This window comes from Mobula birostris, chromosome 7 (genome assembly GCF_030028105.1).
Source record: "Mobula birostris isolate sMobBir1 chromosome 7, sMobBir1.hap1, whole genome shotgun sequence".
Taxonomy (NCBI): domain Eukaryota; kingdom Metazoa; phylum Chordata; class Chondrichthyes; order Myliobatiformes; family Myliobatidae; genus Mobula; species Mobula birostris.
This window is the reverse complement of record NC_092376.1, coordinates 36,518,639-36,544,196: the sequence shown is the minus strand read 5'-3', so window position 1 is coordinate 36,544,196 and position 25,558 is coordinate 36,518,639. Positions and strand designations below refer to the sequence as shown.

Here is a 25,558-nt window from a genome sequence, read left to right as displayed (position 1 = left end):
ATCATGACCAACCTCTCAAAGTGTTTCATCACTGTAAATGTGAGTGCTACCGGGCAATAGTCATTAAGTCATTATTTCCAGGCCCCCCCCCACCGCCCTTAGAATCATTAGCACAGTCCCCAAATTCCCAACCCTCTCCAAAACCCCTGCCTCTCTCTTACACACAAACACACAAATCCCACTTTCCCACGTTCTCCACGTCTATGCTTGCTTAACAACTATTGACGTTTATTTTCCAGTTCTGAGGAAAAAAACTCAGCTTTGAAGAATTAACTGTGTTTCCCTTTGCACGTAAGCTAGCCAATCTGCCGAGCATTTCCAGCTTGTTCTATTCCATAGTATTATTGCATAGTTTGAAGCAGTTCAGTAGCAGTTCACGCAGCTCTAATTGTTCATTATATATTGCATTTTATTTACCCTATTAAAATACGTTAGACTCTAATCAAAAAGTCAATTTTTCTTGTTTATTTTGAACAGACTTGTGTTCAATTATACATCATCTATTCTGTAGTGTAATGAGCCATATTTACATATTAGTTTCGCCATCAGCGCCTAGTAATTTTAAGTAGCCCAGAAATCCCAAGTGAATGGTGCACATTGATGGACAGTGTTCCTTGAACTACTTATATAATGCTTGTTTGAATTTCGTCTCATCTTCATTATTTTATCTTACCGAAGGATAAAATGATTAGCTGGGAAGACGCTTGGCTCAATTTGTAGCAGGTGCTCATAATGACTAACAGACTTATTTGAAATATTCTTTATAATATATTTCCAGGTGGTTGATATCCAACGGATGACAGGGGCTTTTGCATATTTAGCACCCATTAACTACATTACAGGAACGATATGGTAACGATATCTGCCATTTGTGTGGAGAGCTATGTCGTTTCTCGCTCCTTCAGAGTTTTAGTAAACAGAACTTACCCTTACTCCGTAACCCCAGCCCGGCCCTGCCTCTCATGTGGCTACATTATTTGTTGAAATTGATGTACAAGCAGCTGCTGTGAGCTATTTTGCACTAATTAATGAATTTAAGCATTTTCTAATCATGTTCAATAATTGCTGCTGTTCATTATTGTTATGTTTTGACTGAAAGGCCTTCACTTTACGTAGCATGGAGAACATGCAAGGGTTCCCAACCTTTTTTATGCTATGGACCAATATCATTAAGCAAGAGTCCATGGACCCCAAGTTAGGATACTTAATCATTTCATTCAAAACCAAACCAAACCTAACGATCAGCATTTTGGGCAACTTATCAACAATCTTAGTTCAGTTCAACTAACTAATGAGTGCATTAGTCATAATTAGATTAGAATGGTTTTTACACCAATTTTCCTTGGTGTCAAATTTGGCACGGATGTAATTCTCGCCACATATTTACCCTTGCCCTTCTTGATCATAGAATCACAAAATAATATATTGCAAAAACACCACCTTCATGCCAACTGTAATGTGCAGCTAATCCTAATGTCAGGCCATTAATCCTCTGTTCTTATCCATTTGCCTGTCTGAATGTACAAATGTATTTTAAATGTTGTGATCATATCCACCTCAATTCTCTCTTCTGACAATTGGTTCAGGATAACCACCCTCAGAGTGAAAACTGTACCCCTTATACTTGCTTTAAGTTTCTCTCCCTAAACTTATGCCCTGCATTTCAGGACTTGCTTAATCTGGGAGAAAGACTATGAGCGTCCCTTGTCCCTTGTCCATTTGTCCCTCCCGGCACTTATCTCTGCAAACAGCCGAAGTGCTACGTCAGTGTAGAGGTGGTCCGATGTGGCCTCCTCCTCAACACTGGTGAGATCCGTCATAAATTGGGGGAGCGCTTCGTCGAGCACCTCCACTCCATCTGCCAAGGTCACCCTTGACGAATTCTTTGCGTGTGATCTAATCTTCAGAAGCAAGCTTCTTTCTTTAATTATGAGGAAATGAGGCCTTAATTCAGAGAGGCCAACTTCAAAATTGTAGCCATCTCCACTCTAGTGTCCAAACTTTGACATTCTGTCTGTAATTTCATGTCAATATGTCTTGCTGCAACTAATAGGCATTTTGAGGACATGCAGAGTATAAATTTAAAATCCAATTGGGACATTTTCGCTGATTTCGTGTATACAATTGATAAGACACATTTGAAGAATTCTGATTCCCATTCCCATTCTGACATGTTGGTCCATGGTTTCCTCTCCTTATAACTATTGCTCTCTATTCCATCCAACATCCGAGTAAAATATTGTCCGCACTCTATTACTCCCATATCCTTCCTTTAAAGTGGCGACCAGAACTGTGTACTATATTGTAAGTACAGTCTAATCAAAGTTTTGTACATCTGCAACCCAACTCTTATTCCCAGTGCTTCCGCATATGAAGGCAAGTATACCAAATAATTATGCTATGCGCCATTATTTTCATGCTGCTAACTATGCTGTGGAACATATTTGACAGCAACAAAATATATTTTTCTCACATATGGAACATTTGGCCAATTTTTCACCCTTGACGAATTCTTTGCATGCAATCTAATCTTCTGAAGCAAGCTTCCTTAATTATGGAAGAAACAAGGCCTTAATTGAAAGGGGGGGGGCAACTTCAAAATCCTAGCCACTATCGTACTAACGTCCAAACTTTGATATTCTGTCTGTAATTTGATGCCAATATGTCTTGCTGCAACTAATAGACATTTTGAACACGTGAGGATTATAAATTTAAAAACCAATTGTGACATGTTCGCTAAATTTCGTGCATACAATGGATAAAACAAACTTGAAGCTTTGATTCAGAATATATGTTCTTGGCCTTTTGAGTAGGTCGAGGTGCACTTAGTTCAAGGGCAAAAGGAGAAGTGTACAGCCAAATTATTTCCAAAAAATATAGCAAAATAAAGAATTTTTACAATGCGTTACCTAGAGCCTTGCATATCTTGTTTTATTTTTACTTTAAAAAGCAGTTTTATGATATTTTAAAATGCAATATTGACTCTGGCTGATCATCGCGAAGAGAACGGCATTCATGTCCTGCAGTGCTCAGGTTCTCCATATGATAATACAAGGTATTCACTACCATTACCCACTTGAGTCCTTAAAAATGAAATATGAAATGATCAGATTTGTTGTGTTCATCAGAAAGTTCGTGAAGTTGGTGATCGACAGCAAGGTCTCATCTTGTACGAATTGAAATTGAAGGGGCGTCACCATATTGTGGGTTGACAATAGCTGCATCACACCATAGAAAATGTTTTAATCATTCTGCACTAAAGTTATTTTCCTTTCCTTTCTTCAGGTTTCCAGGAAAACAATAATTGAGTGCAGGAGATTAATTTCTGTAAATCTCACTGCACATTGAATACGGACTACTCTCTGTATTCAAAAATCTTCCTTTTTCTTTGCCAGTGTTTTCTAGTGGCGGTATACAAACTTAGTCTGGACTAAAATTGGGTTAATAGAAACTTTGTCACATGCGATATCTCCCACTATAGGAATATATTAATTTGCCTTTTGAGTTCAAAATAGAAACATAAATACAAATTTTATACACAACTCTTAGCCCAAAGGTACTGACATTCAGTGACAATGAGATGTGATGATCATCAGTAAGCACAATAATTAATGCTATGGGAGCTTGATATGAAAGCTTTACATGTTTTGACATGCTTGTTTTGCTCAGGCTTCACTCAGAATGACATCAATGTGTTGTATTTTCCATGCATTACGTGGAAAGGAAGGTGTTTTTCTAATACCTACTCGCCCAGTATATAGCTAGTGTGCTGAAGAGAGGTAAAGAGGGAACATATGGAAAATCATTGATAGCAATCGACCTTTAAGATGAGCGACTGGAATAAAAAACTGGGATGTTGAAGGGAATTCACTGACTTAATTGATTTAATTATTGTGGATATGCATTCATTCGTGATATGATGTGCTGATATAAACTGTCTTGTTGTTCTGGGTTGTCTAAGTACTGTAATGCTGTAGAGCTTTGGCTCAAAGCATCTTTTATTTAGCAAATGTTACGCTATTAGTGTACGTTTATGTTGCCTTTGCATTTGTGGTGTATTCTAAAATACACATTAGCTGGAAGAGATTCTGGAATCTATTAATCAGAGGACACCATTGAAGATATTTTCAAGATACCATACCTCAAGAAGGCGAAGTCCATCCCTAAGGACCCTCCCCAAGTGCGTCACACCCTCCTCTCGTTACTACTATTGAGGAGGAGGTACAAGATCCTGGAAAAACCCACTCAACAATTTAGAAACAGCTTCTTCCTCTCTGCCATCAGATTTCTGAAAGGTCCATGAACGCTACGTCATTACTGTATTCCCTTCTTGATCTATTTATTTGGGATTTTTTAATTTCTCGTTTTTAATGTCTTTAGACTGTATCAATTTTCATGTCATATAAAGAATGATAATAAACCTTTCTTCTGAGTCTGAGGTCCCTAGTAATAGTGAGGACAGCTTTTAGAAATCTCTTGACAATGTGACCTCTTCCTTAAAGTTAACCCACACACAATGACGGAGGAACTCAGCAGGTCAGGCAGCACCCATGAATAAACAGATGTTTCGGGCCGAGACCCTTCTTCAAGCTTGGAAAGGAAGGGCAAACACGCTAGAATAAAAGGTGGGGGAGGGGAAGGAGGGTAGCTAGAAGGTGATAGGTCAAGCCAGGTAGGGTGGGGAAGGTAAAGGGCAGGAGAGGAAGGAATCTGATAGGAGAGGGGAGTGGATAACAGGAGAAAGGGAAGGAGGAGGGGACCCAGGGAGAGATGATAGGCAGGCGAGAAGAGGTAAGGGGTAAGAGGTTTGGGAAAATGGGGGGGCGGGGGTTAGCAGAAGGAGAAATCAAACCGGAATGGGAATGAGAATTAAAATGTTTTGCCATCTGGACGTTTTGCTTTGGGCAGACGAAGTGTTCCCCCAATTTACAACAGGTCTTATCAATGTAGAGGAGGCCACATCGAGAGCACTGGACGCAACAGACAACCACAGCAGATTCGCAGGTGCAGTGTTGCCTCACCTGGAAGGACAGCCTGGGGCCTGAATGGAGGTGGGGGAGGAGGTAAATGGGCAGGTGTGGCACTTTGGCCTCTTGCAGCGGTAAGTGCCAGGAGGGAGATTAGAGGGGAGGGAAGAATGGACAAGGGATTCTCGGAGGGAGAGATCTCTGCAGAAGGTGGGAAGGGGTAAAGATCTGTTTGGTGGTAGGATCCCTTTAGAGATGGCAGAAGTTGTGGAGAATGATGTGTTTCATGTGAAGGCTTATGTGGTGATTGGCAGGACAAGAGGAACTCCATCACTATTAGGGCAGCGGCAAGATGGGGTGAGTGCGGATGTTATTTTCCAACCTCTGACCACCTCTACTTCCAATTAAATAGAACTCCATTTCTGTAATTTATCACCTGTCCTTTTTGTGACTGAATCAGTCCACAAACTGCCCTTAAAACTGGGGACAGAAAATTTAGCAGATGCTGGAAATCTTGAGCAACATGCACAAAATGCTGGAGGAAGTCAGCAGGATCCCACCCACCTTGTCCCTCACCTAGTCTCACTTATCACGTACCATTTTGTACTCCTCTCCATCCCCACCCCCCCACCCCATTCCTGGTTTTTATTCTGCCTTTTGCCCCTTCCTTTAATGTTTAAGCTCAAGTTGTTTAATTATCCTTCAACCATACATGAACACATCCAAACGAAACAGTGTTTCTCCAGAGCCAAGGGACAAAACAGTGTACCACAGTCATACACAGCACAAGGCCCACAGCAGGAAGTACCTGATGAAGAGTCTTGACTGTTTATTTTCCTCCATAGATGCTGCCTGACCTCTGAGTTCCTCCGGCATGAAAGTCAAACATCCAATTATTGCTATGATTCCAACCTATACAATACCCATCCCAGTCCTTCATTGTCAGCAGCTGCGATCTTGGTTATATTTTCCTCTGCAGTAAGTGGCATTAATTCATCCTCACATCTATTTTTCTTTCGCTGGTTTAATAGGCCCTCGGCCGAAACGTCAACTGTTTATTCCCTTTCATTGAAGCTGCCTGACTTGCTGAATTCCTCCGGTACTATGTGTGTGCGGCTTAAGATTTCCAGCTTCTGCAGGATCACTTGATTTTATAAATAATTCCCGTGCTTGAATTAAGACACCTTAATTCCGTTTTAAAAAGGCCCTTGGTCAGTCATATGGATGTCTTGCAATTCCAACTGCGTAACAATTTTAAGTTACAAACTGCATTGACATGTCAACAGGCAGCAATTTATACAAATCTGGAATTACCTGGATAGCGGAAGCGGGTTGTTGTTAAGTTATTTTAGTAAACAGACGTCTGAAGTAATATAAGGTACAGACTGTAAGTATACACAACCACAATTAAAAGAAAATAAAATGTTAAAGAGGGAACAGTGGCCAAAGCAGAGATTTAATTATTGAAACTCATTGAAGAGCTGGAAAGTAGCTTGAGAGTTTAATTAATATAGGCATGGAAAATGCTATGCTATCAGAATCAAGGAATTTAGCTTTACTTTCGCAGAAAAGATTAGATTAGATTATGAGGACACTCAGTCCTCGTTTATTGTCATTTAGAAATGCATGCACTAGGAAATGATACAATGTTCCTCCAGAGTGATATCACAAAAAAAACAGGACAAACCAAAGACTAACACTGACAAGACCACATAATTATAACATATAGTTACAGCAGTGCAAAGCAATACCATAATTTGATAAAGAGCAGACCATGGGCATGGTCAAAAAAAGTCTCAAAGTTCCGATCGACTCCCAATAGTCCTGATAGCAGGCGGCAAAAGGGAGAAACTCTCCCTGCCATAAACCTCCAGGTGCCGACAACTGCTGATACATCGGAAGCACCCAACCACAGCCGACTCTGAGTCATCCGAAAACTTCGAGCCTCCAAGCAGCTCTCCGACACTGAGCTGCTGAGCACTCCGACACCATCTCTGCTGAGCACTTCGACCCTGCCCCGGCCACTGAACAACAAGCAAAGCTGAGGACTCGGGGCCTTCTCCTCCGGAGATTCTGGATCACACAGTAGCAGTGGCAGTGAAGAAGGCATTTCAGGAGTTTCTCCAGATGTTCCTCCATGTTCTCATGTCTGTCTCCATCAAATCAGGTTTGTGCACAGCACCCTACTTGACAGATAATAGATATCATTTCACCAGAGTGGCCACTGCACACTGCGTCGCGCCACCATCTTCTCCTCCTAAAAGTTTCAGCAAAGAACGAGATGAAGGTAATCAGAGAAAACTTAAAAGCTCACTTTGCTACATGAAACGTTGAGAAATCTAATGAAAGATGGAAGATAACTTTTTAGTATACATTATGGAATCTTTATCCTAAGTGTGACTCCGAATGAAAATCCAAAAGACAGAATACACTGCAAAGTAGATCTAGTGGATCACTTAAGGTTGCATTTTCTGAAGGTGCCAGAGTTAAGTTTGGCCCTAACATAGCACCTTAAATACCCATCCGTATTTTCTCTAACAGTAAATATCTTACGTGGGCAGCAGCAAAACATTGAGACGTGGATTGACGAGCAGTGATAACACTAATGCTACACAACTGCAAAGCAATGGCTAGTTCTAGCAGAGGCAAATATTTACCTGGAAGTGCAAGGTTCGAAACTGGGATGCTTGAATGCAATATTGGATCTTGAAGCTTCTGTAAATGAAGTAGGAAGATAAGGCTCTAGTTCCTTGAACTTGCCTTGAAGATTGATAGAACGACATAGGAAGCAAAGGACACCAATTGGGGGTGGAGCAGATAATTACAGTGACAAGCAACAGAAAAGTCAAGTCATTTTTGCATCCAAACAGATGTTTGGCAAAGCCTACACCAAATCTGCCTTTGGTTTCACTGATGGAGGGGAGACCACAACACTATCAACAAATGCATTATAGTGAATTGGAAGAAATACAAGAGATTTACTGTTTTCCTGGTTGGAGCACTTATGGCCCGGATAATAGGAATGCATGAGACAAGAAATTGTTATATTGTTGAAACAGCCATTGAATGGCTGGAGCAGTGGTAGAGTGGTCCAGCATTGGCTTAAAAGGGTTGGGCAATCACAGACACAGACTCTAAGTAAGTTTCCAGTTTTTTTATTTCTCTGTTAATACATAGCTAGTGTGCTGAGAATGAGTCCAGAGTTAGTTGTACATTCCTTGTGTAACACCCTAGGGATGGTTTCACTGCTAACATAATGGTTTTTCTGTATCAGCAGTGTTTGGGTTATGACCAGAGATAACGGGCACTTTGGAATGTATGTTGTCCAATGAAGGGAGTGTTTTTTATTTGTTGCGTGCCTGAGACCAAGGTGATCTGGGTCTTCTGTTCGGCGGAAGATGGAAAGAGAAGATGCCAGAATGGAGAGGTCGTGGACACCAGGACGGAATGGACTTGGAGTAGGGCCAGGAGTCAACGAAGCTTGGGGAAATCGATGGAGGACCAATGGAAGAGAAACAGTGAACTCCAACTAGTGCACATTAGACTTTCATTAAAATGGGCCCTTTTTTGTTATGTTTTTCTTTACTAACTGTTTAGTCAAATTAAGAATTATAAAACTAAATCATTTAATTGCATATGGTGTACTTTCTGTTATTTCTTGGTACTGATTTGTAACAGGGGAGCAGATCACACAGCATCCACACAAACAAGGGGTTTTACATCTCAGATTTCACATGTTTGGCGAGGCCAGAGACTGTTTTCCCTAGACTAACACCACCCACCGAACCTGAGGGTTACACTTGTGTGAGATGGTGGACCTCCAGTCTCCCCGATAACCACATTTGCATGAAGTGTACTGAGCTCTTTAGAGACAATATTAAGGGACTGGAGCTGCAGCTCGATGACCTTGGGCTCCTACTGGAGAATGAAGAGGTGATAGAAGCTGCAGGGAGGTAGTCACCTGTAAGATGCTGTAGGCAGGTACCTGGGTGACTGTCAGGAAAGGGAAAGGGAATGATAGGTATATTGCTTTGGATCCAATTGGGGAGGACTACTTGCCAAGGGGAAGTTGCAATGACCAGGTCTCTGACACTGAGTTTAGCTCTGTGGTTCAAAAGGGCAGGAGGGAGAAGAGGCGAGCTGTCGCGATAGGGGATTTGTCAGGTTAGAGGAACAGAAAAGAGATTCTATGGATGAGATTCCCAGATTGTTTGTTGCCTCTGGGGTTCCAAGAACAAGCACATTTCAGATTGAGTATGCAGCATTCTTAAGTGGGAGAATGAACAACCAGAGGTCAAGTTTCATATTGGAACGAATGACATGGGTAAGATGAATGATGAGGTCCTGCAAACTGAGTTTGTGGAGTTGGGTGTTAACTTAAAGGACAGGACCTCCAGGGTTGTAATCTCAGGATTGCTATCCATACCACATGCTAGTGAGTACAGAAATGGAAAGATCATACAGTTTAGCGCATGGCTAAGAAGTTAGTACAGGAGGGAGGCCGTCACATTTTTGGATCATTAGTTTCTCTTCCAGAGAAGGTGAGATCTGTAGAAGAAGAATGGTTTGCATCTGAATTGGGGAGGAATGGGAAGGTTTCCTAGTGCTGCACAGGGGAGGGAGGGGATAGTGGGAGTGGGGGAATAGTTTAAACTAGAGTTGTTTCCTTAATCGGTACATAGAAATTTCAACTAGAAGGACTGCAATACTACATCTCCTATTAGGGAAGATGACAAAAAGTTTGTGGAGGGGAACACAAACTGGTGATCATAATGCCATTAGTTTCAAGTTAATTATGGAAAAGGATAGATCTAGCCCTCTGGTAGAGATTCTGAATTGGAAAAAGGCCAATTCTATGGGTCCTAGCAGAGATATTTGAAACATCCTTAGCCAGAGAATTGGAAGTTAGCTAATGTTGATTTGTTGTTTAAGAAGGGCTCCAAGAATAAGCTAGGAAATTATAGGCCAGTGAACACTACATCAGTAGTGGGAAAGTTATTGGGAAGTATTTTAAGAGATTGGATATGTTAGTATTTGTATAGACAGGGACTGATTATGGATAGTCAACATGGCTTTGTGGGTGATAAGTCATGTCTAACCAATCTTATAGAGCTTTTTGAGGAAGTTACCAGGAAAGTTGATAAAGGCAAGGCAGTGGATGTTCTCTGCATGGACTTCAGCAAGCCCTTTGACAAAGTCCTGCATGGGAATTTGGTCAAGAAGGTTCAGTCACTCAAGATTATGTAATGATTTGGATTCTTCATGGAAGAAGCTAAAGTGGGGTTTTTGATGGTTGCCTCTCTGACTGGAGGCCTGTGACTAGTCATGCGCCACAAGAATAGGTGCTGGGTCCATTGTTGTTTGTCATCTATATCTGGATGATAATGTGGTAAACTGAATGAGGAAATTTGTGGATGACCTCAAGACTGGGGGTGTAGTGGATAACAAAGAAGACTATCAAAGCTTGTAGCGGAATCTGCGGCAGCTGGAAAAATGGGCTGAAAAATTGCAGATGGAATTTAATGCAGGCAAGTGTGAGATATTGCACTTTGGAAGGATCAGCCCAGGTAGGTTTATACAGTGAGCGGTAGGGCACTGGGGAGTGCAGTGAAGCAGAGGAACTTGGGAATAGAGATCCATAATTCCTTGCAAGTGACGTCACAGGTAGATAGGGTTGTAAGGAAAGCGTTTGGCACATTGGCCTTCATAAGTCAATGTATTAAGTGCAGGAGTGGGGATGTTATGTTGAAATTATTTAAAATTATTTATTGTTATGTTGAAATTATTTATTTGGAGTATTGTGTACAGTTTTGGTCACCTACCTACAGAAATTACGTAAATATGAATTGAAAGAGTGCAGAGGAAATTTACAAGGATGTTGTTGGGATTGAAAGATCTGAGTTATAGGGTAAGTTTGGACAGGTTAGGACTTTATTCCCTAGAATGTAGAAAATTGATTGGAGATTTGATAGAGGTATAGAAAATTATGAGGGATATATATAGTGTAATTGCAAGGAGGCTTTTTTTCCCATTGAGGATGGATGAAACTATAACTAGACGTAATAGGTTAAGGGTGAAAAGTGAAATGTTTAAGGGAAACATGAGAAGAACATTTTCACTCAGAGGGTGATGAGACTAAGGAATGAGCTTCCAGTGCAAGTGGTGGGTATGGGCTTGATTTCAACATTTTTGAGAAGCTTGGATAGGTACATGTATGAGAGGGACACAGAGGGCTATGGTCCAGGCACAGTTCAATTGGACTAGGCAGGTTAAAGGTTTGGCATAAACTAGATGGGCCAAAGGACCAGTACCTGTGCTGAAATGCTCTATGACTATGATTCTGTGACATCTCCTGCAAATTCACCAGAAGGAGCTGTTAGAAGTGGAGTCACAGCGGAGAGAGAAGTGGAATCGTGTTGGAGGTAGTAAAGAGGACCAGGCATTACAGAAGGAACAACTAAAAGAGGAAAGGAGGAGATTATGTTTCCTGTAATGATATCACATTGGACATGTTGGAAATTATGTGGAATAATCTATTCAATATAGTGACTGAGTTGATGATCAAGGCAAGAAGAACTTTGTTGTTCTGGTTGCGAGGAGGTGGTGTGTGTGAATGAAAATATGTGATAAAGAACAAATGCAGTTCCACTGACCACAAACCTGCACTTTTCTGTTTGTGACCTAACTAATGGTTTATACAGTTCTTATATAATCTCTCTGCTTGTAGATTCTATGCCTTGGTCAATAAAGGCAAACTTCCCATTTGCCTTTCAAGCTATTTTCTGTATTTGTCAAGCTCCCTTCAGGGATTTATGGATATAAGCTCTATGATTCCTAAATTTGTCTTTTTTTTTTTTTTTTGCCTTTTTTGTCCTATTCCAGTGCATGACCTCTTTTCTCCAGTCCTAATTCAATTTTTCACTTTTTTCAGTCCGTGCAATGACAACTTCAAGAGCCAGACTATCATTTTATTCCCATACTATCAACATACTGCAATTTCAATTAATCTAGCTGCATCTGCAACACAAATTACTCTGGCTATAAGACTAGTTAGTGAGTGAAATTCTTTGGGAAGAGGCTCATCGCGTGAATTCCCAAAGCATTTCCAGCACCTTTGAGGTGTGCAATGGAATTGTCTCCATTTATATGATCAAGTGTGATGTCAACAACTTCCAAGAAGCTCCCTAATAGTTTTTAGATGCTCTAACCACTTTTCTCCACTTCCATTTAAAAAGTTCACAGTCGATGTCACCTAAAAGATGCAATACACCAACTCACCAAAATGTTTTTACTGAAGCTAAGCTATAGTATCTCTTGTGCCTGACAATTCTGAACTAGGATCAGAAACAAGTTTATTATTACTGACATACAGAAGAAGAAGAAAATAAAACCCTTGCCTCCGAGTGGAGTCATCGGGATGCCGCCATGACAACGATTTTTTAGCAGGCTTTCTTATTTTTACGAGGCCGAGTTGCTAGTTCGACACTCAACCCAGCACAGATGGAAAGCGTGCAAGGGAGCTGGCTGGATTCAAACTCAGGAGCCTTCGCTCCGAAGTCCGGCACTGATGCCACTATGCCACCAGCCGGCATACTGACATACAGTATGTCATGAAAATGTTGTTTTATTTGGCCATAGTACAGAGTAAAACTTAAATTTAATATAAATTTACAATAAATAAATAGTGCAAAGGAGGAATTGTGAACCATGTTCATGAATTCATGGCCGTTGAGAAATCTGCTGAAGGGGGGAAAGAACTTAAAACATAGAAACATAGAAAACCTACAGCACAATACAGGCTCTTCGGCCCACAGAGTTGTGCCGAACATGTCCCTACCTTAGAAATTACTAGACTTACCTATAACCCTTTATTTTACTAAGTTCCATGTACCTATCTAAAGGTCTCTTAAAAGACCCTATCATATCCGCAAGTTATTCCTAAATTACTGAGTGGGATCTTCAGGTTCCCTGTATTTCCTCCCTGATGACAGCAATGAGAAAAGGGCATGTCTTGGATGGCAAGAGTACTTAATGATGGATGCCTCCTTCTTGAGACAGTGCCTTTTTAAGATGTCCTCAGCGGTGGGAAGGGTTGTTCTCATGATAACTGGCTGAGTCTACAACACATTATAGCCTCTTTTGATCACATCCATTAGACATGAACAAAGACTGTGTATGCATGCGTTTATACATTGAATTGCTGCCACATGATTGGTTGATTAGATATGTGCATTTAGGTGAAGGTGTACAGATGTATGTGCCAGATAATAAATTTTCCTAAAAATTGTTCAAACAGAGGAAAATGAAAGCTGTGCAGCAAATTAAACAATGTTTTTTTTAAGCCAAAAGGCAATTTAGTTTCCAGAATACATACCCTACTGTGGTTGATTTCTGAAATGACTCTCACGAAAGTTCCTGCTATTCCTCAGATATGATGAGAAGGAAATAAAGAGAAACTAACCTTTTTGAACAACTAATTTGCTTTAAGATAATGGTTGAAGAGTCGTTGAATACTGAGATTTTTCCTTAATCAAAACAAAATCTTGAAACACTATCAAGTGACATTCTAAGTTGATTGTTCCCTGTTTAGGTGATGTCAAAATGAATCAATGTGATCTTGGTGATCTTCTGTGTAGTTATTTAGGTTCCCAGGATGAAATAAAAAATTCTCAGGACTCTTGAAAGAAAAACTTCTGCATCATCGAGTTTCGCACTTTGAAAGAGGAATAGGGTGGGCTGTGAGTAGGTAATGAAATAACACATAAATTGTGGTATATTGCCAAACTTGAAAGGGCCCAAATGTTTACAAAATATCAAGAGCTCTTGCAACTGAACGCTTGCATAGGACATTAAGAAGTTTAGTTTATTTGGCAATTAAATTCTATTCTTTATATATGTTTCAAGCAATCCTCGTATTACCCACTACTTTCAGGAATTGTTACGCTATTGCAGAGATTTCCAGTAAGGTAGAATGTGGGCCTGCATATTCCGCATAATATTCAATCTGAAAAGTCCTCTTAAGTATCGTTTTAAAATGATAATCATACTGCCACAGTTATAATGAATTGGAACTATTGTTCTAATTTTCATCTCTTTAATAGTTAATGGAACGGCAAAAAGAACAAGGATTTAACAGAGTATAATAAACGAATGCCCTAGCGGCACCATTGCTGCTTGCGGTATAGGTATAGTTACAGCAGCTGTTGTCCCCCTTTTTTGGAACAAGCCGATTTTTTTTCCGCTGACTGGTTTGAGCTTACACCATGTGCACTTGTCACCTGGACACCTGAGACTAACGGGACCCAGCCGACCCTTAGTGCGCATGTGCAGTAGAGCCGACTGCAGCGAGGGGGCCAGAAGATGGCGGAGAAAGTGCTGGGAGAGTCGGTGGCAGCAGTGAGCAGTGGCCAAACAGAACTGAATCAATCTGTATAAAAATCTTAGAGAAGGTAGCAAAAAAGAGAGAGACAGATACGTCTTGTAATTATTAAAGGGACTGTCTAGTTATTGTTTTCCCATCAATTTTTTTCCCCTTTGGTGTGGGTTGAATTGTGCTGAGCTTTTTTTCCAGAATATTCTGCTCCCATCATTTGTGTGACGGCGGTGCCGGTGAATGTGAGAAGCAGAATCGCTCGGGTCGGAGGACATGGCGAGCGACAAGCCGGCGCAGCCGGTAAACACACAGCCTGCGGCTGCGGTTGGAGCGGGAGGCGGCGGTCTGGAGCTCGATCCCAAGCTGCAGCTGCAGCTACAGCCACAGCCAGCGGCGGCGGAGATGGTGGGTTCGATGGTGTCCATCTCCGGAATTAACCCGTCGGTGCCCATCAGGAATATAAAGATGAAATTCGCCGTTGTCATCGGTCTGATCCAAGTCGGGGAGGTCAGCAACAGGGACATCGTAGAAACTGTGCTCAACCTGGTGAGCTTTTCAAAGTGTTGGACGAAAACGTTTGCTAAAACTGTGTCCTTGAGTTCTATAAAGGGGTGGGTGGGGGCTCGCTTTTTATAAAAGCGAAGAGTGGACGTGATTTATTGGTTGCTGTGTTTCAAGAAATGGTGTCTTGTAAAAATAAGGAGTTATATGTGGCGTTATTGCCATCAGTTGCACCTGCTTAAAAGAGATGTAATTTTTAAGTAATCATATTCCATACGCGCGCAAAAAATCTATGTCGTGCCTAATTCGTGATCGTAAACCTGCAATAGAAGGGATACTAACTTAACAGCAGACTCTTGTTACTAAACAACCGGGATCTACGAAATAATGTCTTGATTTAAATTGATGTTTTTTACATCTGGATCAGCCAGACTACGTTAGTGGAGATAGACAAAACAACATTTTCTTTCTTGAATGACACCCTTTTAAAGCCAAGAGCTTTCCCTTTAAACTAGTTTCCTTGCGGCGTAAAACATCGGCACAGTCCTCCAGCGATCATAGTCGTTGTTTGTCTTCAGAAGTTGCAGTTTGAGTCCCAAAGGTCTTGGCTAATGAATCAGATTTGCATCATTTGACTTTAGAGGGGTGCTCTATATTGCAAAGTGCATTGTGGTTTTTTTGAGGTGTACATATACCTGTTAACATTTTGGAAACTTGCTGCACGCTTGAAATTGGCAAATAGCTATAATGTTCACCTCAGATTAATCGGAAACTTGTCACTTGTGAAGATAGTGATTGAAAGAGATCACCAACATCCTGGAAACCACAAATTGATTACTTTGTTATTGATTTCATTGTAATGCTCTCCATAAGAGTTATTCTTAAAAAGTTTCCGAAGTTCTTACCTGGAAAAGGCAAGCTTGTTCTTTTATTGAGAGGAATAATTAACAATTTTTCAGTAATCATTTCAAACTTACTATTTCCATGGCTTGATAAATCCATAGAATAACTCTGCATTGGATGAGGTGATTGTCATTCCAACTCTGTTGCAATTTTTATGTAGCTCTGTATTTTTCCTCTTTTGAATATTTATCCTTTTTTGGAATGTACTGAATCTCCTCCTGTCACTATTTCAGGGAACACATTTCCAATCATAACTTGCTAAGTATTTTCTTTTGTATCATTTCTTGTTCTTTGCAAATTTTATGAAATATACTCTAGTTACCAGTACTACTATTAAAAGGAAGTTATTATTCTATCATAATATGATTTGAATTTTATGTTCAGTTACAGCGAGATAGGAAAATGTCCAAGATTTGTATTTTAAAGAGGGCATGAAAGCAGAATTAGCTAAAGTGAACTGGCAAGTTGAGATCAGGCAGATGAGACGCACTGGTGAAAAAAATTGAGCTTGTTTTTGGAAATGTGGAATAGAGACAATTCTTTTGAGAAAGAATAACATCGGAGAGGCAGATGCATCATTTGTGGATAATTGAAAGAAGTTAAATAATTTAAAAAGTATGTATATATTTGTGCAGACAGGTGACAGATTAAAGATTGAATGGAATGGGGGGGAGACAATGAATGATTGAAGGATTAACAGGGAAGAAAAAATGGAGTGCAAGATAAAGCTAAACTGAAATATAAAAACAGGTAAGAGGTTCTATTTGCATTTAAAAAGAATGCTTAACATTTTGTTAAATCTGCAAAATGTTAGTCTAGTTAGCAATGGAAAACCTGGAGATGACAGGTGAAATAAACATCAATGGATCCCAGAAATAATTATAAGTTAAGAGTTGTAAAAGAGGAGAGAACTCAGGGAAAATTACAAATGACAGGGCAGTGTTTCTGATCAAGTTTTTGAGCTGCAGGCTGACAAATCTCTGGGCCCTGATGGAACTCATTCTAACATACTTAAAACAAAAAATAAGGTTATTGGGTTAGATGAAATATCGGTTGTAATTTTATGTAATTCCCTATATCCAGAAAAGGTTGCTTTAGATTGACAAATAGCAAATATGTCTTTTATTCAAAAAGAAGGCAGGAAATTACAAGTTAGTTACATCTATCATTGAAGAGTTGTTAGTTTTTTTTATTAAAGACATTATGAGCAGGGCTGTGAGAAAAATTAAAAGGTAGTCAGGCAAAGTTATTTTAGTTTTCTGGAAGGTAAATAATGTTTGACAAACTTCTTTGACTTGTTTGAAGAAGTGATGTACAATGCTTAATTAAAATTGCATGGAATCCGGGGGGGCTGGCAAATTGGATTTACAATTGGCTTGATGGTAGGAAGCAGGTGGTAATGATGAAGGTTTGTTGTATGGATTGGGGGCTTGGAACTAGTGGTGTATCTTAGGGGTCAGAAGTGGGCAATTGTTGTTTGTCATCTATGTTAGTGGTTTGGAGAAGAATATACAAGGCATTATAGGTAACTTTGCAGAATGTAATGTAAGTGGTATCATGGACCTTGAAGTATCATCAAAAATGGCAGGAGGATCTTGATCAGTTGAGAAAGTGGGACAAGGAAAGATAAGTAGAGTTTAATTCGGTGAAGTCCAAATTTTCACATTTTGGACAATTAAATCAAGGCAAGACTTCCACATTGAGCAGTAGGGCCCTAGGGGTGTTGCAGAACAGTGGGATGGTTCCATGAAAGTGGAGTCTCAGGTAGACAGGGTGGTGAAGAAGGCTTTTGGCACACTGGACTTAGTTGGGGTATTGAGTATAAAAGTTGCAAGGTCGTGGTGTACTTGTGCAAAATGCTGGGGAGACCATATTTGAAGTGTTGTGTTCTGTTTTGATCACCCTGCATAGAAAAGATGTTATTAAACCAGTAGGAATGATGAAGGATTTGTAAAGATGTTGTGAAGACTTGAGGGACTAAGTCATAGGGAGAGTTTGACAGACAAGGACTTTTCCTTGGTGCAGGATACTAAAAAGTGATGTTACAGAGGTGCATACAATCATGAGGAGCTCAGACAGATTGAGTGCACTCAGTCTTTTTCCAAGAGTTCATCAAATTGATAAAAGGAAGGCAGAGTTTAAGGTGAGGGGGAAAGATTTAACATGAACTTAAAGATCAACTTTTTTTTGTACACCAAGTGTATAAATGTGGAAGTAATTGCCTTAAGCACTTCTTCTGGTAGGTCAAATAAGAACATTTAAAAGCAGGCAACAAACACAAAAAAATGCTGGTTAACGCAGCAGGCCAGGCAGCATCAATAGGAAGAGGTACATTCAATGTTTCGGGCCGAGACACTTCATCAGGACTTACTGAAAGAAGAGATAGTAAAAGATTTGAAAGGGGGAGCGGGAGATCCGAAATGATAGGAGAAGACAGGAGGGGGAGGGATGGAGCCAAGAGCTGGAAAGTTGATTGGCAAAAGGGATATGAGAGGATCATGGGACAGGAGGCCCAGGGAGAAAGAAAGGGGGAGGGGGGAAGCCTAGAGGTTGGGCAAGGAGTATAGTGAGAGGGACAGAGGGAGAAAAAGGAGAGAGAGAGAAAAAAAAAATAAATAGCGGATGGGATTCAATGGGGAGGTGGGGCATTAACGGAAGTTAGAGAAGTCAATGTTCATGCCATCAGGTTGGAGACTACCCAAACGGAATATAAGGTGTTGTTCCTCCAACCTAAGTGTGGCTTCATCTTGACAGTAGAGGAGGCTGTGGATAGACATATCAGAATGGGAATGGGATGTGGAATTAAAAAGTGTGGCCACTGGGAGATCCTGCTTTCTCTGGCGGACAGGGCGTAGGTGTTCAGCAAAACGATCTCCCAGCCTGCGTCGGGTCTCGCCAATATATAGAAGGCCACATCGGGAGCACTAGACGCAGTATATCATCCCAGCTGACACACAGGTGAAGTGTCGCCTCACCTGGAAGGACTGTCTGGGGCCCTGAATGGTGGTGAGGGAGGAAGTGTAAGGGCATGTGTAGCACTTGTTCTGCTTACAAGAACAAGTGCCTGGAGGGAGATCAGTGGGAAGGGATGGGGGGACGAATGGACAAGGGAGTCGCATAGGGAGCGATCCCTGCGGAAAGCAGAAGAGATGGGAGGGAAAGTTGTGCTTAGTGGTGGGATCCCGTTGGAGATGGCAGAAGTTACGGAGAATTATATGTTGGACCCGGAGGCTGGTGGGGTGGTAGGTGAGGACAAAGGGAACCCTATTCCTAGTGGGGTGGGGGGAGGATGGGGTGAGAACAGATGTGCGTGAAATGGGGGAGATGCGTTTGAGAGCAGAGTTGATGGTGCAGGAAGGGAAGCCCCCTTTCTTTAAAAAAAAAGGAGGACATCTCCTTCGTCCTGGAATGAAAAGCCTCATCCTGAGAGCAGATGCGGCGGAGACGGAGGAATTGCGAGAAGGGGATAGAATTTTTGCAAGAGACAGGGTGGGAAGAGGAATATTCCAGGTAGCTATGAGAGTCCAAAGGACAATTGGTTGGCTATTGTGTATCATATAAGCGCTGTATCAAAGATTATTGCAAAAAATAAAAGCTGTAGATGCAGGAGGTAATATTTTGGTGAGAATGCAAGGGGAGCTGACTAACAGGAAATGAAGTAGTCATAAATAGATCAATTTCTGATTGGCAAGGTATGACAAGTGGTGTAGTATGGAGTTTAGTTTTGGAATCTTGACTTTTTTACATTGTCTATAATCTCATTGGATGAAAACACTGTAACCTTAGAGTCATAGAGCAGTACAGCTCAAAAATAGACCTTTTTAGCTCTTCTATAGTCCATGCTGAAATGTTGTTTAGTCCCATCAAATCAGACTATAGATCTCTGTACCCTTCTCAATCACAAACTCATTCAATCTTCCATTTAGTGTTGCAGTTGAACCCATATCCACCATTTCTGTTGGCAGCTTGTTCCACACTGGCACCACCCTCTGAGTGCCCCCTCAGGATCCCCTTGAATATTTCACCTTTAACTCTTAACCTATGATTCTAGTTCTGGTTTCACCCAACATCAGTGGAAAAAGCCTACTTACATTTACCCTATTTATACCTCAGTTTTGTATACCTCCATCAAAAATTCCTTCATTCTCCTGAGAATAATATCCTAACAATTCAACATTTTCTTATAACTCAGATCTTCAAGTTGGCAATTGTGAATTTTCTCTGTATTCTTTCAATCTTATATATTTTCTGCAGGCAGGTGACCAGAACTGCACACAATGCTCCAAATAGGTGCCAGAGGCTCAGGTTCCAAGATCCCTTTGTTTTACTGCACTCCTCAATACCCTACCGATCACTGTGTTAAGTCCTACCCTGGCTTGTCTTCACAAAGTGCAACACTTCACACTTGGAAATGCTTCTTTTTATGTTATATGATCATGATTTTGATGATGGAATTAATGCTTGTTTGGCCAAGTTTGTGAACGATACAAAGATAGATGGAGGGGCAGGTTGTGTTGAGGAAGGAGAGAGTCAGCAGAAGGACTTGGACAGATTAGGAGCATGGGCAAAGAAGTGTCAGGTGGAATACAGTGTAGAGAAGTGTATGGTCATGCACTTTCATAGAAAGAATAAAGGCGTAGGCTGTTTCCCAGTGGGGAGCAAATTCCGAAATTAGAAGTGCAAAGGGACTTGGAAGTCCTTATGCAGGATTCCTTAAAGCTTAACTTGCAGTTTAAGTTGGTGGTAAGGAAGACAAATTAAATGTTAGCATTTTTTTGAGAGGATTAGAATATAAAAGCAAGGATGTACATGTAATGTTGAAGCTTTATGAAGTATTAGTCAGACTATACTTGGAGTATTGTGAGCAGTTTTGCACCCCTTATCTAAATAAGGATGTGCTGGCTTTAGAGTGGGTCCAGCGGAGGTTCACAAGAATTATCCGAGGAAAATTTGTGTTCACAGATGAGCGTTTCATAGTTCTGGAATTGTATTCACTAGTGTTAAGAATGCGGGATGGGTGGGAGGGGGTGTGGGTTCTCATTGAAGCCTATCAAATATTCAAAGGCCTAGATAAAGTGTACATGGAGAGGATGTTTCCTATGGTTGGGGAGTCTGGGACCAGAGAACACAGCCTCACAATAGAGTGGAGTTTGCTAGGTTCTTGATTAGTCAGGGTGTCAAAGGTTATGGGGAGAAGGCAGGAGAATGGAGTTGAGCAGGATTATCTTAAGACTATAAGATATAGGGGCAGAATTAGGCCATTTGGCCCATCAAGTTCTGCTCTGCTATTCCATCACAGCTGATCCAATTTTCTTCTTAGTCCCAATCTCCTACCTTCTTCCCATATCCCTTCAAGTCCTGAGCAATCAAGAATCTATCACCCTCTGCCTTAAGTATACATAACATGGTCTCCACAGCTGGCAGTGGCAAAGAATCCCACAGATTCACCACTCTGTGCCTAAAGAAATTCCTTCTCATCTCTGCTGTAAAATGATGCCCATCTATTTTGAGGCTGTGTCCTCTGGTCTTAGACTCTCCCACCATAGGAAACAAATCAGCTGTGATGGAATGGTGGAGCAGAGATGACGGGCTGAATGACCTAACTCTGCTCTTAATTCTGTAATTAAATTGTCTTATAAATGTCTTCTGTGTCTGCTCTAAACATAAATGTACCCCCCAAAATGTGGTTTTCAGGATTAAGCACGCCTTCAGCTGAGCCTTACCTAATCATTTGTAAAAGTTTAGCATAATGTACTACCTTTTGTATTCCAAGCCTCAGATTCTAAAAGTAGCAACACTGAATTATTGCAATTTCAATTTTTTGTACTATCTAATGTATGCTTATGCTGCTAATGTAACATTGCAGCATTTAGTGACCACTTTATTTGGTAAACCTGTACACCTGCTCATTAATGCATATCAGCCATTCATAAGGCAGCAACTCAATGCATAAAAGCATGAAGACATGGTCAAGAGATTCAGATGTTGTTCAGACCAAACATCAGAAAGGGGAAGAAATGTGATCTAAGTGACTTTGACCATAGAATGATTGTTGGTGCCAGGTGGGGTAGTTTGAATATCTCAGAAACTGAGGATCTCCTGGGATTTTCATGCACCACAGTCAACAGCAACCCCCCCCCCCAAAAAAAATCCAAAAAATACAAAAGTATTTGCACACATGGATTCCCATTGCATGTTGCTCAGTTTCTCATTGGCTTATCTTTGCTGCTTCTGAGCTTTCCTTTGTTCTTTGTCACTTCAGGTCCCTACAGACCGTATCTCGCGTCTCATGTTTCATTGTGGTGTTCATACACATGTGGTTAAATCGGTTTCAAATTAGGGAGAATACATATACCTCGAAGTAACTGTGATAAAATTCTGGGTATTGGGGGATGCAGTTAATTACCAATAATAGTTATTGTTCATTGTTTATATTTAGAATATATAATAATGAACACAGGTGGTAGAGAAAAAATAACTTCTGTCATGTGGGTGGTAGAAAAATAAAGTTATGAATCTTTGGTTTAATCACTTCCCACATAAGGTGAGATACTACATGGACTTTAGTAAGGCAATTGACAAGGTCCCACATGGGAGGTTGGTCAAGAAGCTTTAGTCTCTTGGCATTCAAGATGAGGTAGTAAATTGAATTAGGCATCGCCTTTGTGGGAGAAGCCAGAGAGTGGCAATAGATGGTTGCCTCTCTGAATGAAGGCCTGTGACTTGTGGAGTGCCCCATGGATCGGTGCTGGGTCCACCGTTATTTGTCATCTATATCACTCATCTGGATGTTAATGTGGTTAACTGGATCAGCAAATTTGTGGATGACACCAAGATTGGAGGTGTAGTGGACAGTGAGGAAGGCTATTATGACTTGCAGAGGGATCTGCATCAGCTAGAAAAATGGGCTGAAAATTGGCAGATGGAATTTCAGTAGGACCAACCAGGTAGGTCTTACACAGTGAACAGTAGGGCACTGAGGAGTGTGATAAAACAGGGTTCTGGGAATACAGGTCTTTTATTTGTTAGATGTGGTATCACGGGTAGATAGGGTTATTAAGAAAGCTTTTGGCACATTGGCCTTCTTAAAGTATTGAGTACAGGAGATGGGATGTTATGTTGAAGCTGTATAAGACATTGGCTTGGCCTAATTTGGAGTATTTGTGTAGTTTTTGCACTTACCTATAGGAAGGATGTAAATAAGGTTGAAAAAGTACAGAGACAATTTACAAGGATGTTGCTGGGTCTGGAGGATCTGAGTTATAAAGAAAGATTAAGTAGATTAGGACTTCATTCCCTGGAATGTAGCAGATTGAGAGGAGTGTGATAGAGGTATTCAAAATTATGAGAAGTATAGTTAGGATAAATGCAAACAGGCTTTTTCCACTGTGGTTGGGTGGGACTACAACCAGAGGTGATCGATTAAGGGTGAAAGGTGAAAAGTTTAAGGGGAACATGTGGGGAAGAGTTCACTCAGAAGGTCGTGAAAGTGTGGAATGAGCTGCCAGCACAAGTGGTGCATACAAGCTTGATTTCAATGTATAAGCAAAGTTTGGATAGGTACATAGACGGTATAGGTATAAAGGGCAATGTTCCTGGTTGGTGCAGGTTGATGGGAGTAGGCAGTTTAAATGGTTTGGCACAGACTAGATGGGTCAAAGGGCCTGCTTCTGTGCTGTACTTCTCTAATACACCATGATTCTATTACTAGTTAGCCTCCCTGTGAGGGCAGTAATTGTCAGTCTGTCAGTGTACAACCTAGTCATTATTAGAGTTTTATCTTGTGAAGCAATGGTTCCAATACCCTCAGCATCTGTAATCTCCTATTCTTTTTCATTTACCTAACTGCATGTTAGCCAGTCCATCACCTGCTATTGCTGGGACTTATCCTGACATTAATACAGTGGATTCCGGTTAACTGGGACACATCAGGACCCTTGCATTTTGTTCCAGTTAAGCAGTTGACCCAATTAGCTGATGTTTCATGGAAATACAGAGAACATATAAAATCTTCAGTACAAAACGGGCCCTTCGGCCCACAATGCTGTGCCGAGCATGTATTTACTTTAGAAATTACCTAGGGTTACCTATAGCCCTCTATTTTTCTAAGCTCCACGTACCTATCCAGAAGTCTCTTAAAAGACTCTATTGTATCTGCTTCCACCACTGTCGTCTGCAGCCCATTCCATGCACTCACCAGTCTCTGCGTTTTAAAAAAAAACTTGCCCCTGATATCTCCTCTATACCTACTTCCAGGCACCTTAAAACTGTGCCCTCTCATGTTAGCCATTTCAGCCCTGGGAGAAAGCCTCTGACTGTCCACACGATCAATGCCTCTCATCATCTTTTACACCTCTATCAGGTCACCACTTATCCTCTGTCACTCCAAGTCCAAGTTCAGTCAAACTATTCTTATAAGGCGTGCTCCCCAACCCAGGCAACATCCTTGTAAATCTCCTCTGTACCCTTTCTATGGTTTCCACATCCTTCCTGTAGTGAGGTGACCAGAACTGAGCACAGTACTCCAAGTGGGGTCTGACTAAGGTCCTGTATAGCTGTAATATTACCTCTCAGCTCTTGAAGTCAATCCCACAGTTGAAGGCCAATACACCGTATGCTTTCTTAACTGTGCAGTCAACCTACGCAGCAGCTTTGAGTGTCCCATAGACTCGGACCCCAAAATCCCTCGGACCTCCAAATCCTCCACACTGCCAAGAGTCATACCATTAATACTATATTCTGTCATTGTATTTGACCTACCAAAATGAACCACCTCACACTTATCTGGGTTGAACTCCATCTGCCAGTTCTCAGCCCAGTTTTGCATCCTATCAATGTCCTGCTGTAATCTCTAACAGCCCTCCACACTATCCACAACCCCAACCTTTGTGTCATCAGCAAATTTACTAACCCATCCCTCCACTTCCTCATCCAGGTCATTTATAAAAAACACGAAGAGAAAGGGGTGCTAGAACAGATCCCTGATGCACACCACTGGTCACCGACCTCCATGCAGAATATGACCCATCTACAATGACCCTTTGCCTTCTGTGGGCAAGCTAATTGTGACTCCACAAAGCAAGATCCCCTTGGATCTCATGACTCCTTACTTTCTCAATAAACCTTGCATGGGGTACCTTATCAAATGCCTTGCTGAAATCCATATACACTATATTTGTTGCTCTACCTTCATCAATATGTTTAGTCACATCCTCAAAAAAATTCAGTCAGGCTCTTAAGGCACGACCTGCCTTTGACAAAGGCATGCCTCTCTAAATGTTCATATATCCTGCCCCTCAGGATCTTCTCCATCAACTTACCAACCACTGAAGTAAGACTCACTGGTCTATAATTTCCTGGGCTATCTCTACACCCTTTCTTGAATTAAGGGAAGAACATATGCAACCCTCCAATCCTATGGAATTTCTCCCATCTCCATTGATGATGCAAAGATTATTGCCAGAGGTTCAACAATCTCTTCCCTCGCCTCCCACAGTATCTTGGGGCATATTTCATCTAATCCCAGTGATTTATCCAACTTGATGCTTTCCAAAAGCTCCAGAACATCCTCCTAATGTCTGTATGCTCAGACTTTTCAGTCCATTGTAAGTCAATCCTACAATCGCCAAGGTCCTTTTCCGTAGTGAATACTGAAGCAAAATACTCGTTAAGTACCTCGGCTATGTCCTCTGGCTCCATACACACTTTTCTACTGTCACATTTGGTTGGTCCTATTCTCTTACGTGTTATCCTCTTGCTCTCCACACACTTGTAGAATGCCTTGGTGTTTTTCTTAATTCTGCTCGCCAATTCC

The 25,558-nt window shown here is 41.1% G+C and overlaps 1 protein-coding gene across 9 annotated transcripts in view; it reads left to right on the top strand.

The window, feature by feature from the left end:
* nbeaa (neurobeachin a) overlaps positions 1-25,558 on the top strand; it is a 908,137-nt gene that overhangs the window by 53,829 nt on the left and 828,750 nt on the right. For 8 of the 9 annotated variants that reach the window (XM_072262901.1, XM_072262905.1, XM_072262903.1 and 5 more), the window contains exon 1: positions 14,323-14,886. In XM_072262901.1, the coding sequence (XP_072119002.1) occupies positions 14,614-14,886 (273 nt within the window). In that variant the 5' untranslated portion in view covers positions 14,323-14,613. Of the gene's footprint in view, positions 1-14,322; positions 14,887-25,558 lie in introns of those variants that run through there. The other variant, XM_072262897.1, reaches the window with a different exon arrangement.